This window comes from Sceloporus undulatus, chromosome 2 (genome assembly GCF_019175285.1).
Source record: "Sceloporus undulatus isolate JIND9_A2432 ecotype Alabama chromosome 2, SceUnd_v1.1, whole genome shotgun sequence".
NCBI lineage: Eukaryota > Metazoa > Chordata > Lepidosauria > Squamata > Phrynosomatidae > Sceloporus > Sceloporus undulatus.
Genome location: NC_056523.1, coordinates 198,351,220 through 198,367,801, shown reverse-complemented (window position 1 = coordinate 198,367,801; position 16,582 = coordinate 198,351,220). Strand labels below are relative to the sequence as shown.

Sequence of the window (16,582 nt, the reverse complement as noted above, 5' to 3'; positions counted from 1 at the left end):
GTTTTCTCTAGCCATTTTGTATCATAAAATCTGAAAGGAATACTTTAAGTTTATTTTATCTCAAACTCCATCAGATTTTGTCACATTTTTGCATACATTGCTTGTTTTTCTTGGATCTTTTGTAGGATTTGCATTCCACGCTTTCCCTACCAACACCTTGGCCAGTTTGTCATTTGTGTAAGCATTAATTCATTAGAACAATAACAAAAAAGCATTCAGAGACATAGCTCTGTTAATATGGAATACTAGTATTCCAGTATCGGTATTAGATCGCTTTGCAAACAAAAAAGGAGTTACATTAATAATTCCAAGAAGATGTCAGAATCTAGTTTTATTCAGAAGTTGTACAGCTTGAAACTGCTTCTTCTTACCACAAACAGAATTGATTAAATAGTCTTAATTCCTGAACAGTTTTGATCGATGCCATTGTTATGACTGCTTGTTTTCCATCCTCCAACTTCTGACTGACATGACCCTGACTCCTATGAAGGGAAGGCAGAAAGCAAATATAATAAAAGAGGAAAAAGATAGCATATTTGATCATGGTTAAACAAAAGGAGGTCAGTAGAACAAGCCATTGACAATGTTGGATTTGTTCCTTTTCTAGTTTCCATATTCTCATTTTGTGCTGCAATTGTATGCAAAGTAAGATGAAGTGAATATCCAGTCAGTACTAGTGTGCCTGTTACCTATTATAGTTGAAGACTACAAGTTGTGCTCAACCTATAATTCCAAATGATAAATCTGCCAAGGCTTTACCACATGTTACTTGCTTTGCAAATGGTATCTGTAGGAGTCAAGTTTTCTTATGAGACAAAATACACAAACTGTAGCAGTCCTTTATACCCTTATGATCCTTTCTAACATTAATTTGGTAGTGAGGCTGCTTAGTTGTTAAAAATGCACATTATGATCTCTGCATGCACTTGTTATTAAATCAATACAAATTTCCTCTGTCATAGTTTCAAATGATATGTGTTGCTAGGTGAAAGCATTCTGGTTTGCAAGGCTGCTGAGAAATCAAAAGGCATTACTCTTCTTCAGGGTCAACTCAAGCCAGTGCGCAGCTGTTTGTTCAGCCATGAAGGAGAGGGGATTACTTCCAGTATGTTACGGGCAATCCTTGAGGTATGTAATAGAAATGACAAGAGAATAAGCCTCTACTCACAGAACACACATGAATAGTTATTGCTTTTAAGTTTTTTGGTTGTGGGACCACTGAATGTTTTTGGAAATCCTCCCTCTTCTCCAGATCCACAGTCAATATAAAGTTTTACTGCTGCTGTAAATTAGGGCTGGTACAAACTGCTGGAAAGCGGCAGTCTGGGGCTGATTTTAGGGCTCGGGAGTGCGGAGCGTCCACATGCTCCCGAGCCCTACCGCACACTGTTGGCGCCATCATGGTATGGCACCGTCCACATAGGGACCACCATGATGGCACGAGCGTGCCACAGTGCACAAACAGCGATGGCAGTTTCACAACTCTTTTAAAGTAATTTGGGGCTCAACAGACCACCCCAAAGGATGGGGCCGCAGCAACCTCACACTGTGACCCCGATCCAGCCTTTCGAGGGTGCAAAAAGGAGCTGCAAAAGCAGCTATATGGGGCTCCTTTGAGGTTGAGTTGTATGGATGCAGCGCCAGAGGAGTGTCATGATCATATGCTGGTTAAGAGCAGTGCGTGGCATCATGGCACCCTGGGGGCAGAGTTAGGGGGAGCGTCATCTCGACATGACGCCCCAACTCTGACCCCAGGCTGGCCTTTCAGGCCGGTCTGTACAGAGCTTTAATGACTTTAATGAGGTGTACTGGTTTATGACTTCCCATTCTGGTATATTGTTATCAGGCAGAGCTGCCAAATGGATTTTTAAATTGCTGATATGATTTATTGCCTTTGTCCTGATGATGCTATCTCCACATTAGAAGGACAAGTAAATGCTATTCCTTATGTAGTAAAAGCTTGCTTTTTGTAATTAAGTGCATATCATTTGATCTACAATTGTCTTGGAGAAATCTTACAGTTACATTCCCTTAATGCATAGCTGGCTCAGAATGTTCAAGAACCTTAGGACAGGGTTGGGTTTAAACTAAAGACTTTAAAAAAACACTCCTGTTTTTTTAAAAAAATGATTATTCATTTAAAAAAATATTTGGCTATTATTACTATTTTCCAATCCTCTTAACGGAACAATGACTGATTTTTTTTATAGTGCAAGAAATGCCATTTAGAAACAAATACCCAATTAACATAAGTTCAACCAAAACATCTTGCTTTAAAAAAGCACTTTATAAAGAACAATTATTATTTTAGTGATCATAATATTGGAAAGGCGTCTAAACTAGTATTTTTATTCAAAGTGTTTAATACCAGTGCTAATGATTAACTTCTTTTTTTGTGTGTGTTTCTCTGAAAATGCTTTTGCATTTGTGTATTACTATTTGTTCAGATTTAATTATAAGTAGTAAGTAGGACTAATGCTTAATGTTAACATTCCTGTTTTCATCTATCTCTGAGAATACTTTGTATGTTTTATTATATATAGTCTACATATACTCGGGTTTAATAGGAATAATAAGCAGTAAAATTGGTGTTTTATTGAGATATAAATCATATCAAAGTCTAAACTTTGGATTGTTAATATTAGAAAGCATTAAAGCATGGTTGATCAAGCTTGGTAGTGCATAAAATAATGTTTCACAGTATTAATATAATAAGCAGGATTCAGTTTTTTTCATTTAAACATTAAGGCAAAAACCTAGTTTAATCCAAAAAAACCTCCAGTTAAACCAAAAAGCCTAGAGGTTTTGGTTTTTTGGGGTGTGTTTTCTTCCAACCTACCTTAGACATATGTGACAATGTGAAACAACTGTCCCCCGCTGATATTCACTAGTATGCTACTTCTGAAATTGAAATTTACATTTAATTATCGTTGCTAATAGTTGATAAACCATGTTATCTTATATATCCTGTTTCTAAAGCAAAGATCCAGCAAATTCTGTAACTGTTCTAAGATAAGTTATCTGTTATTCACTATTCTGGAAAAATAAATATTGGGGAGCCGTTACTCCATGGGTGTAAAAGTATGAGCGTATGAGTGAATGTCACAGCAGCTGCATTATTCACAAATATTATTGGTGCATCAATAATTTTTAGAAGGGCACTGTGTCTGTCATCCCTGTCCCAAAAGAGTCCCACTTCAAATTGACTGCAGTATCATTTTACAAGTATGATTATTATTTTAAATTCTTATTCTAACAGATCATAGTAAATGGTGTAGCTAACTCTCCAGATGACATCAAGCATTATGCTTCCTGTACACTTCTTGGAGCTACTTTGAAAGATTTCCAGGATACTGAGAGAGAGCAAGAGGGAACTTGTCTTGGGTCTATCGATGCTTGTGTGAAGTGGCTACTTGACAATGAATTCATCTTTATTTCAGTCTCTGATGTCGGCAAAGGTAAATGCTGATTTGCATTTGAATCACATGCTCTTGTTTTTACTGCAAATATGGAGATTAAGCATATTTGTGGCGAATTAAGTTCCTGATTCATATTACATTGCTGTGTTTGTCTCTTGAGAAGCCATGTGTATGACAACACATTTCATTGGACTCACTTCAGCCTTCAGTTTGTTGTTCATCCTACTGTCATAGTTTTCTATTATGAAAATTTAGAAAAACTTGGTATTCAAAGGGTTGCTATATTAGTCTGTTGCAGAAAAACACAAATTAATATTTTAATCAAATGAACAGTGAAACATTTAAATATGACAAATATGTTTCTCTTGACAGAAATTTATTCTGCAACACAGCTTGGCCGTGCTACTCTGTTCTCCTCATTTTCACCCACAGCAGCACTAGAAATTTTTGCTGATCTTCAGAGAGCGATGAAGAGCTTTGTCCTAGAGAATGATCTGCACAGTCTCTATTTGGTAAGTTTTTTGTTATAAAGTCTGAAGCTTAACAAGACAACTCCTTCCTGACATCAGTGGTTCTTTCAATTTACTCCAGTCTGGAAGTTAAGTATTTACTCCTGTAGCCAGCCCAGATGGTGTACAGCCTTAGCTAAAGTTAGTTATAGTTTATCCTCAATTATGTTCGAATGCTACATGTACAGAGAAACTAAATGCTGAGTGAAATTCTGCCCTGGTGCTTGTGGATATTTTTTCTACAAATAGTCTCAGAGAGGCCTTTCTTGGATATATTGGTTAGGGGATTCTGGGATTGTATCCCAAAGTACTGTAGTAACTTTTCCAAACTCCTGATTTTTATCATGGTGGCAAAGATGACTGGGAAGTTAATTCATAAGAACTATGCTTGGACATGATACTGCTATTTCGGAACTCCTCTTTGTTGCAATAAGGATTGTGCAAGACATTTTCTCTATTACAAGTGCATCTGAAGGATTATTTTTTGCATTTTTTTGTCTTAGGCATCAACATTCCTTGGGCTATGCTTTTACATAGAGCATTTGTTCTGTCTCTCTGTCTAGCTATCTAGCTATTATTTTTATTTTACACCTAAATACTATTATGCCAAACACACACACACACACACACAGAGAGAGAGAGAGAGAGAGAGATATTTAAATAGTCATTGCAATGTATTGGATTACAATGTATTAGATAAAGTGTCTGATTGGATTACTGTATATACTCATATATAAGTCAACCTCATGTGTAAATTGAAGGCAGTTTTTGGGCCCAAAATTATGGATTTTGATATGAGTTGTGGATGTTGCGGTTAAAACCTGGGGGCATGTAACAAAGGTAAACTATGTCAAAGAACTTACACAGTTCATCAGGCATAACTGTTTGTGTTCACCCTAAAGACTGGATGGATGAGGCACAGGCAAGACTACGAAAAAGCACACAAGTAAAAAAGGATGTAAAGGCAAAGTAGATTTTATTTTAATGTGTTAACTTTGCCGAAGGTTTAAGCCAGCAAAGCTGACAAACATACACAAATATCTTATTCGGATCCTTTGAAATCCAGTTACACTCATCCCTCCACATTTGCGGCTTTGACTTTTGTGGATTTGATTATTTGTGGATTTTACTAATATGTTCTCTCTAAGAATATCTAGGTCCTCCAGCTCAACTTTATGATCAACTTTAACCAAATGTCGCACTGAAAGACCTAGAAATTCCTAGAGAGAACACTCCACTAGGCATTTGTAGCTCCTCCATGTAGCATTTGTAACTCCTTCTATGGTCAGTGTCTGGCAGATGTTGACACAGAATTGCACTGGAGAACCTAGAGATTCCTAAAGAGATGTTTTCTCAGGTAAATAAACATAGTGGTTTTTTGTTATTTGAGGTTTTTCCACATTCTTGGGGGCTCTCTGCCCGTAACACTAGCAAATGTGGAGGGATGAATGTATTCTCAAGCACATTTGAGGGGAAACACTAAAGATTTGCTACCACCACCACCATTTTCCCACCTAGAAATTCAAAAAGCCCAGAAGCAGCACTGTGGCAGAGAAAGCAGAGAGGGGGGTGGTGGTGTTTTCTTTTAGGTTCTCTGGGATGGGCTAAGCTCCTGCCTTTTGCCACTCTACTGAGAGAAGTGGATGGTTCTTTTGTCATGTACTATACTGGTTCATGTCAGGTCATAGACACAAGGTTCAATAAAACCAAAAGCTTATTCTAGAAACAAGGTGTAAACAGCATGGCACTATTGTCAGGACTGAGGTACTTTTGGTTGCAGGATATATAAAAAGCAATTAGCAATTCAAAGCTTTTTGCAGAGTTCGCCACCCATTCATCTTTAAACCAAAATATTTCCATTCCCAGAGCTAGCCTTCCTTTCCCCTCCATACTGTGTTCCCATCAAATTGACCTTAGCAGTTCTAAGCACATTCTTCTATCCCTCACATCTGCTCATTAGCCAGCTTCAAGAAAAGCGAACATTCTTTTCATATAGCATCACCTTTTGTATAGCATAACCCATCATCCAGTATTACAAGTGAATCATTTGCGTAATATCTAGCCAGCAATCATGGCAAGACCTATGATCCTGACAGCCTTGGAGGGTGGCGGACTCTCCATTTTTAGCAATAGCAAGTACATTTTTACACCTCTTACCAATGTACTAAGTGATTTACAAAATGTAAGCTAAATGCCCCCAACAAACTGAGTACTCATTTTAGTGACCTACAGAAGGATGCCAGGCTGAGTCGACCTGGATCCCCTGGCTGGTACTGAATTCACAATCTTGTGGTTTGTGAGTAAGTGGCTGCAGTACAGGCATTTAACCATTGCGCCACCTGGGCTCCAAGATGCATATCCAACCACTGTTTGCAGATCTCCATTTTTCAAGGTCTTTATACAGTGGTTGGAAATGCATCTTTCAGGAGTATTTTACTAGTGTCTTCCTGCATGGCGGGGTTGAACTAGAGGGACCTTGTAGCCCCTTCCAACTCTAAGGTTATTTGATTCTAGAAAAATTCTCATTTGTCTTGTTCTTGTATGTAAGAACAAAAATGCAGAGGATATTTTTCTCTTTGCAAGTTATTGTGTTTGCATAAACCATTTTTGTGAGTTTGTTAGCTAAACTATGATAGCTGTCGCCTTGTTGTATTTTTCACATCCCTAAGCAGTGGGAGCCCGCGTGGCATTGAGTGTTGGACTACGACTCTGGAGAGGAGAGTTCGAATCTTGGCTCAGCCATAAAACCCATTGGTTGACCTTAAGCAAGTAACACCCTCTCAGCCCCAGAGGATGGCAATGGCAAACCCCTTTTGCAGAAACAAGTCAAGAAAAACCCATGATAGCTTTGCCTTAGGGTTGCTATAAGTTGGAAACGACTTGAAGGCACACAACAACAACAAAGCAATGGAGTATGCATTGATTAATTCTCTTACCTACTCCCAGGATATTGTTATCAGCAGTAACTGATTTGCAGATGGATAACATTAATAATGTAATTTTTGCTGTTAGTAGTTTGTTCATTTTAATTTCTCTCTGACTTCACTTGCATGCAGTCCCCTGTATAGTATATGTACAGGATGATTACAAAATAATGGTACAAAACTGAATAAGACCAGTTTTACTTTTGCACTATTCATTCTGTATATGTGCAATTATGGTAATTCTTTGTGCTCAGAACTCTTCTCTAGTGAAGTCTACAAAAGCTTATGTCTTAAAGATATTTGGTTGTTAAGGACTTGTTATTGTTTTTATCACAGAATCATAGAATCATAGAGTTGGAAGAGACCGCAAAGTCCATCCAGTCCAACCCCCTGCCATGCCGGAAATCCAAATCAAAGCATCCCCAACAGATAGCCATCCAGCCTCTGTTATATGTTTGTATGTTTTAATGCATTTATTCTGATAGCACCACTGTTGTGCAAAAAAGTGGTGTAGTTGTCATCCATTGCAACCACTGGATATTCTGCTCTTCATTAGGACTTGTGCTAGTAGACATCAATTTTATGTAAACAGAAGGAAAGCCAATCTTTGGGGTACTTGGCCTGGAAAAGCTTGTGTTGAGAAAAGAACTACTGTATATTTTAAACAACGTGCAGAAATAATTTTTGTGTTTCTTTGTTCATGTTTCTTTAGGTTACTCCTCTTTATGATGATTGGGCTAAAATAGATTGGTATCGATTCTTTTGCTTATGGGAGAAGTTGCCTTCCTCAATGAGGAGAGTAGCAGAGTTGGTTGGGATTGAAGAAAGCTTTTTAGCCTGCTCTGTGAAAGGCAAAGTTATTGCTAAAACTGAGAAACAGCACAGGCAAATGGCCATCCACAAAAGGTAATGAGTGACCAGGTAAAAGTGTAAGCTATGTGATAATGGACTGTCAGATAGCCAGCTCTGCCTGCATGACCTGATTCCTCAACTCTGAGTGATATCCAAGTAATGGGATCATGTTTAATAACATGTATCTGCATAGAATATTTTTATAAGACTTGTTTGTCAGTACAAAATGAAGGAAGAGTACCATTTATAAATTTATTTATATTATTATACATTTATTTAAAGCCCTCCTGATCAGATTTTTCAAACTCTTTGGAAAATGTTCCTACCACTTGCTGTGAAGTGCAATCCATCCCTTGCCAGAGGTTCATCTTCATGACACTACAGAACAAGAAGCCAAATCGTTCCCAGCAGTACAATTTGTGGAGCCAATTGTTCACTTACACAATTATTCTTTCCCTTCCTGGGCTGTGCCTTTCTACTTGTAGGATAGATAAAATGAGAACCTGTGGTTCCATGTCCTTCAGCTTCCTACCCAGAGCCTTGTAATCCCTTATGATATCCTGAAGGTTATTCCTTGCAGTGTCATTGTTTCTCACTGAAACAAAAGGAAAGGGTCAGCTTGATGAATTTTGTCAGCTTCTTTGTTCCATCATGGCTTTCTGCCCAAGGGAGATAGTACACCACTGGTACAGTTTAATAATAATAATAATAATAATAATAATAATAATAATAATAATAATAATTTATTTATTTATATGCTGCCTCTCCCACAAGATTTTAACTGCATCTCATTAATTCCCTCCCCCCATCCATACTATAATAAAATATCATTAAACAATCCAAAAATTAAGAAAAGAATTACAATAGTAAATAATCAATCCAGTTAGAGGCAAGGGGATGGGCAGTTTGGGTGTTCTCTTTCATGGTCTGTATCTATGGGAGACTGGGTGGGTTGTTCAGGGAAGACCTGTCAGAAGAGATCCCTTTTGACAGCCCTTTTAAAGCTGTCAAGGTCGGTAATATTCCGGATCTCTTCCGACACCATTCCACATAGGAGCGGCCGACGAGAAGGCCCTCTGGGTAACCGCGGTCAACCTGGTCTTTATTGGCTGAAGGAGCAAATAAATTGGACCCAAGCCATGTAGGGCTTTAAAGGTGATAGTCTGAAACAAAAATAAAAAATTTGGTGAAATATATGCCTTTCTAGCAATGACATCTTTAAAATTCAACCATTCTTTACTTGTTTGTTTCATAAATAAGAGAATTTATTTATAATTACAGTTAAATAATTGTTCAGGGTTTGTTTGTGTTTTGTTTTGTTTCTGCCAATATTACACTTAGCTATTTTACACACCCAAAAAACATAGGGCAAATTTTGACTCAACTTTTATAGTGTGCAGTTTATTGAGGGACATTTATACACATTAATTTAGATTTTTTTTGTAATTTATTGTCAAACTTGTATTTTGGCAAAATTTTTCTAGTATGCTCTTTAAGGGCTGTATACTATTTATTGGATCAGAACACAATAACAACACATCCTTTGCATGTTAATTAGTTTAATGAGTTTTTTTTTCTTTTTAAAGTTATACTTTGGCTGTCCTGGTGCTTTCTGATTACCTCTATGGGGTGGCTGCATTGATATCAGAAATAGGAGAGGTGCATCTCTGTCTGATATTTCTATATACAGTAAATTATTTTTTCCTGGTCCTGATATAACAATGTTGCTGGCCTAAATGCTGACTCTTGGGTAGTATCATCGCATTAACAAAAATTTTGTTCAGTTTCATTTTTACTGTTAACAGTTAAAAAATCTTATTGCTTTCATCATTTGCTCTTACAGTATTAGACATCTCATAGCTGGGTCAAGTGCCCCTAGTTCTGCTCTTATCACAGCTAACTCTGTTCCTACTTTCCCCCCTATTTCCTTTGATTTGCTGCATGTGCTTGTAGAGAGTTACTGTCTGATAGTGTTCTTAGTGCAATAAAAAGTTCTATTTCTTTTGCAGCCCACAGAATTTTTTGTCCCTTCATCTGGGGTTGTCAGGTGAAATAAAAGACAGGGCTCCTGCCCTGTTAATGGTGTTGTACAAAAGGGAATATCAGTAAGTGTTGCTTGTCATGAAACCGAATAACAACGAACACTTGCTGAAATTCCCTTTTCTACATCACCTTGGCAACCTTATGTTCACCTTATATTAATTTGTATTTATACAGGTTTTTTACAAGTCTGGCTCTCTTGGATTTAATAAGTGAGGTTCCTTTAAAGGATGTTGCTACAAAATATAGTTGTAATCGTGGACAGCTTCAATCTTTACAACAGTCTGCTGCTACTTATGCAGGTGAGAAACTACTGATATATGATTTAAATGCTATTAGTCAATACTGTACAGCAATTAGGGCTCCAGATCAGTTGATACGTTTCTAAATTAATCATTATGTTTTTGCCAATTTAATCTATTGAATGATAACCTGCAAATTATTTTAGGCATATCTTTTTTCTCTAACAAGCAAGATTGGCATTTTCACGTGATTACTGTTTCTAAAACTAGCAAATATAATGTACTGCACCAGCACATTTTAAAAGGGAACCAGTGTTTAATTTCCAAAGGTAAGGGTGACAAAAGAATCTAAAGAAATTATAGGAATACTAGTAAAACAAATAATAAGAGTAAGTTCTGTGAAAACAAGACTTGACTTTTAAAATGTACATAAAGCTTCACCACTGCACTATTGGGGTTGCATATTGTTCCAATTTATATGTAGTATCAACTAATAATATATATGAGAGCCAACGGTCTTGTGGTCTAGTGGTTTGACTATGATTCTGGAGGGCTAGATACCCACTGGGCGACCTGGGGCAAGTCACACTCTCTCTGCCTCAGAGGATGGCAATGGAAATCCCCTCTGATGAAAACTTGCCAAAAAACTCCATAAGGGTCACCATAAGTCAGAAAACGAGTAAAGCACACAAGAACAACAACTAGAGAGAAAGAGAGAGAGAGAGAGAGAGCGCACATAGGATTAAAATAAGGGATCCAGGCAGTGTCCTCACACTACTTTGTTTTACACAACATACAGAGTGGGCTCCTGATATAATAGAGTTTACACACATGGACACACACACTTACGTGGCCCTGTGTATCCATGGATGGTGTGTCCACAGATTCAACCATCCACAACTTGAAAATATTTTAAGAAGTAACAAATTCCAAAAAAGCAAAACCGGATTTTGCCATTTTACATAAGGAACACCATTTTACCATGCCATTGTGTTTAATGGGACTTGCACATCCACAGATTTTAGTGTCCAGGGAGCAAGCCCCAGCAGATACCAAAGGCCACTGTATCTGTGTGTAACAAAGTAGTATGAAGAAAGTGCTTGCATCCTTTGTTTAATGATTTTTCAAAATGTGGCTTTGTGATATTTCAGCTTTTTGGATAGAAATATATAATCATTGTTCTCTTTTCCAGGGATGATTACTATTTTCTGTAACCGCCTGGGGTGGCACAATATGGAACAACTGCTCTCTCAGTTTCAGAGTCGCCTGACTTTTGGAATTCAGAGAGAGCTCTGTGATCTTATCCGTATATCTCTGCTAAATGCACAGTGTGCCAGAGCACTTTATGATGCTGGTTTCAACACAGTAGCTGATGTGGCTAATGGGAAAGTCACTGAGGTGGAAAATGCCATCAGGAATGCAGCACCGTTCAGAAGGTTGGCACCCATACCAGTATGGCTGAAAGTCAGATTTCTGAAACAGTGTTGTTGAGTTTGTGTTTGATAAAAAGAAACGAACTTTCCGAATATTCTAATAATGCTTAGATATAACAGTTGACAATACTGAATCTTATTTTCATAGAACATTCCCTATGATTTATCTAGTTAAAATTTAAACTGCAATCTGAACATTTTAAAATTCCATGGTGCTGAGCTATGAATAGCCACACTAATGCAGTGGTATATTGATCTACAGTGTGCCTAAGATATTCTAAAGCAGTCTTCTGCTTGCTCTCTCACCTGAAATAAGGTGACTACATAAATTGTCATCTTGCTCAAAAATTATGTCATATAATTTTATCTGGGAGGTTCATCTGGAACTGATGTTGTCGCTCTTTGGTGACAGGATGATTTTCATTTAGTTATTTTAGACAGCTGTTGCACTTTTTTTCTTACTAATTATTTTATTCCTTTCTTTCCTTTTTATGTATTTTAGCCCCTCTGGAACTGCTGCTGAAAAATGTTTGAAAGCTAGTGGGGTTTTTGTTTTGTTTTTGTTTTTAAATAAAGATGTGTTTCATCTCCGGATACAAAATTGTTAAAGAGTAACCTCTTCTGTGGGCAGTTATCTATGTTTTCTCAGACTTTTCTATTTCTCTTAAGGAGAACTCCTACTGGGAAAGAAGGTTTTTGTTCTGTGCTTCAGTCCATTCCTCCCATTCTTTCTCTTTTGTGGTTGTGCAGCCTTCTTATGACCTAGTTTCCTCCCAGACTAAAACAAATTCTGAACCAATTTAGGCTGTCACTCCTGCTCTAGTTCTCTCCTCCTTCTTCCCCCTCCTTGCCAGTTGCATGCTACTATCTTTAGGTAATCGTAACTGTTCGTATGGGTTTCAATATCACCTTTATGTTGATGATACTCAACTGTATCTGTCCACTCCTGAACTTTCTTCGGATAGTGAACATCTCATCACAGTATGTCTTTCCAGTATCTCAGCAGCAATGCTTTATTGCCACCTTAAATTTAATATGGCAAAGACCAAACTACTCATTTTCTCCCCAAAACCTTCTTTACATTATACATTTTCCATCACTGTCAGTAATGTTCCCATCTATCTGATCAAGGATGTGCAGAGTCTTTGCTTTGTCTTTGACTCTTCTTTGTCCTTTGTTCCTCATATTGAGATTGTAGCAAAGTCATGTAACTTTTCCTTTGTAGCTTCACTTAAATTAGACCTTTCCTCTCTCCCTCCTCCAAGACTTTAGTCCATGCTTTAGTTATTTCCTGCCTCAGTTATTGCAGTCTTCTATTGACTGGTCTTCCATAATCTTATCTTAGTCTTTTGATTTCCATTCTTCATTCTGCTAATAAGATTATCTTTTTGGCGTGTCATTTTGATCATATTACTCCACTCTTGTCATCCCTTCATTGGCTACCTGTTCCCTGTAGGATTCAGTATAAGCTGCTTGTTCTGACTTTCAAGTCCCTGCATAACCTAGTTCCTCCGTATCTTGCAGCTCTCATCTCCTCTTACCCATCTTGTTAGAAATCTACGCTCTGGGAATACTGGACTCCTCACCCAGCCAAGGATTTCTTCCTCCTTGGCTCGGCTTCTCCTTTTTCTCTTACTGCCCCTTATTCCTGGAATCACCTCCCTGCAAACTTGTGGGCTGCTCCTTCCCTCTCTGTTTTTAAATCCAAATTGAAAACTTTTTTGTTTTCTAAAACTTTTGGAATTTCAGATTAACGTTTTCTGTCTTTACTATGTTCAGTTATTAGCACAGCCTGTTTTGTTTTCTTGCATTATGTCTGTGAATGTTTTCACAGTTTTTTTCTCGTTGTATTTTAATATTGTATTATAGCACTTTATATTACTGAATAGTTACAAATGTTTTATTTTGTAACTGTAAAGTGCCATGTACATGGATGATACTATATATATAAACAATACTGCAGTTGGCTCTCCTTATCCATGGATTTTTGTATCCATGGATTCAAGCATCCACAGCTTAAAATGATTTTTAAAAAGTGTAAATTCCAAATAGCAAACCTTGATTTTGCCATTTTATATAAGGGTCACCACTTTGTTGTGCCATTTTATTTAATGGGGCTTGAGCATCCATGGATTTTGTTATTCACATGGGGTCCTGGAACCAAACCTCAGCGGATAACAAGGGCCCACTGTAGTACTACTACTAATGATACTACAAAAACTATTGTTAAACTGTTCATGTTGTGCACCTTCTGTGTTAGTTGACAGCAGAAATGACAGGCTATCACTTTCTCAATTTGAAAAAAAAACCTTAAGCATAATTACTGGTTAATTTTGATTTGTGTACCTTGTTTTAGTGCTCGTAAGGCAGTGGATGAAGATGAAGAAGCTGCTCAGGAACGGCTTAGTACCCGCTGTATCTGGATGCCTGGACTGAAGGGCTTAACCGAGAGTGAAGCAGCTCAACTGGTTGTGGAGGAAGCCAAAACTCTCTTGAAGCAGGATTTGGCTGTTTGGGGAGTGCAGTGGAAGCCCAATACCTCTCTTTTATCAGATGCATCTGACATATCATCCATAATAGAAGGTGCCCTTGAAGAAGAAATCCACGGATTGAATCACAAACCAGTATTAAGAACAAGCCACAGAATAACTTCATCTGGCAACTGTGTTAATTCTCAACCTGAATCATGTGTAAAACAACAAAAAAAGAGACTTTTAGATGTTAGTCCCAAAGATCAAGAGAAGACTCTGGGAGATGGGAATAAAACAAAAACAGGAAATGCTGATATTTATTCTAGTGCAAGTAAACGACTTAATCTGGACAGAGATAGCAAAAATATAAATGATGCCTCTGTGAAACAAAAGTTGGATGACACAGAAGCCAAGACAAGCACTGAACAGACGACAAAGCCTGAACTGAACTCTACTTCTAAAAGGGCTCACATAGGGACTAAATTTAAGAGAAAAGTTGAAGTTAACTTGAAACAAAGTAGAGATCAAAGTAGCATTGCAAAATCAAATGGGATGTCACAAGCTGCAAACATAAGTGAAGCACATAATCATGCTGATAATGCTGTGAAGTATTTTGAACATATTGAAAACTGTCACTGCCCAGAATTTGAAGAAAGTTTCCAGCTGGATACGCAAACAGATAAGATATTGCAACAGCAGATGGGTGGTGAAATTCCTAATGAACAAAGGATCAGAGAGAGAGAGTTGGTAGCAAAACCAACAGGGACAGATTTTATTTATACAAGGTCTGCCAGCATTTCAGAACCAGCAGGGAAGGATTTTATTTGTACAAGTTCTGCTAGTACTTCAGGAACTTATATTTCAGATGTTAAGGACAACCTAGTGTGCAGAAAAGCACATATAAATACAAAAAGTATAGCAGGAAGCACAAATGAATTGCATAGGATAGAGTCTAACAAATCCCAAATAAAGCCTGCTGAAAAAACCCCAGAAACATTAGGATGCCTTGAAAAAAACAGTTTTTATGTCCTGGACTCCCAGTTAGATAGTTTTTTACAACAGTATCAAACTCCAGATCTAGTAAAAGAAAGTGCATCGGCCGTTCTAAAGAAGGATTCTTTGGATGTTAATGAACAAAATCTGAATAACAGTGATAGTTTGCTGTTTGATGAAAGCTTTAGTGACATTAATGTCCCTCAGGCTGTTCACACTGGTGAAGCTGTTGCCATGGAGGCTTTTCCATCACAGCAGGTTATTCCTTCTCCTTTCAAATGTACTTCAGAATATGATTTCTTAGGTGAACAGGACATGTTGTCAGATGAGGATGTATTAAATGCCACTATAAACCAGAGAAGGTCAGCAGGATGTAACAAGGAAAATTCTGTAGTGTTGGATAATGATGTTTTCCACGTTGTAGAAAGGTTAGACACAATGGCTGTGCCTCCTTTCCTTACAAATATTAGCAAACTGAAAAATTCAAATGGCATAGTTAATTTCAGAACTGATACAATTGAAAATGGTGCGGGGGGAAATCTATTAAAAGGTGGTGTACAAAATTATAGTAACCTAGCAGGCAAGTGCGATACTCTATTTGATTTAAGCCCAGGAATGAAAGAACTTTTAGATGGATGGCCAAGTCCATCAGGAGGTGAACCAGAAATGGGTAAAAAAAATCCTACAAAAGTAATGTTGTCCATGAATAATGATTTAGGTACAATCTCTGCCCCTTGCCACGGTAAATGTGAATTATCCTTTTGCAAGGCTTTTGAGAGTAACCACATACCTACAGAGATAGATGATGAGGCTAAGACTTGTTCGTCTTTGGTAATCAACAGAAATGGAGCATCTGGCTTTTTGACAGTTGAGAACAGGAGGCCTCCTTCTCCAGTGAACCTCAATAAGCCTGCTTTAGCATGTTTGGAGCAGTCCTTTGTGATACAAGGAAGACATTTGAATCCTATGAAGAAAGGTCCATGTCTTCAGCTTATACAGAATGCTACACTTGAGTCACACCTGCAGGCAGAAATCTTGCAGCAAAAAACTGAAGTTGGAGAACACATTGAGATTTTACCTGAGGAGGATAACTCAATTGTAGCTGAAGATTTTTCACTGCAGTTATCTCAAGATAAAGTTCTGCCACCGTCATGCAGTGCTGACAACTTCACTATAATTGATGTGGCAAATAATAAGACTCTCTTCCAAACTTTCATTAAAGAATGGAAAACAAAGAAAAGATTTGCTATCTCGGTAGCTTGTGAAAGAACCAGTGGGTCCCAATCCCACAGATCAGGTATTGGTGCCAAGTTTAAAGCAGGTAAGTGTGTTCCTCCTCTGTTGTCTAAATTACATGAACAGGCATGGGAGAAGAATATCCTATATTTGTTCTTAGGATTTGTGTTAATGTAGCAAGTAGTGGCAGCTGTTTAAAGAAGTATAAGTTACTGATTAGTCAGAATTTTGGAAAGAAACACATTCGGAGTTTGTATTTTTCTGTATATAATATGGTGATGAATAGAAAATGTGTGTGAGAGAGATTTTAGTATAATACTTTCTTCCAGTAAAATCTATTCAGAATGTTGAGTAAGATGTCAAATGGACAATATTTTGTTCAATTTGTGTAATTATTTTTTTCTACCTGGTCTGTTCCATACCAGCAATCTCATTGGCAGGCCTTTGTTTCTTTAGCACAAGC

At 37.6% G+C, this 16,582-nt stretch overlaps 1 protein-coding gene across 1 annotated transcript in view; it reads left to right on the top strand.

The window, feature by feature from the left end:
- POLQ (DNA polymerase theta) overlaps positions 1-16,582 on the top strand; it is a 55,607-nt gene that overhangs the window by 15,426 nt on the left and 23,599 nt on the right. Inside the window, 7 exon segments of the mRNA XM_042454837.1 lie at positions 986-1,128; positions 3,260-3,458; positions 3,792-3,931; positions 7,565-7,758; positions 9,922-10,046; positions 11,179-11,422; positions 13,776-16,204. Coding sequence (XP_042310771.1) covers positions 986-1,128; positions 3,260-3,458; positions 3,792-3,931; positions 7,565-7,758; positions 9,922-10,046; positions 11,179-11,422; positions 13,776-16,204 — 3,474 coding nt within the window.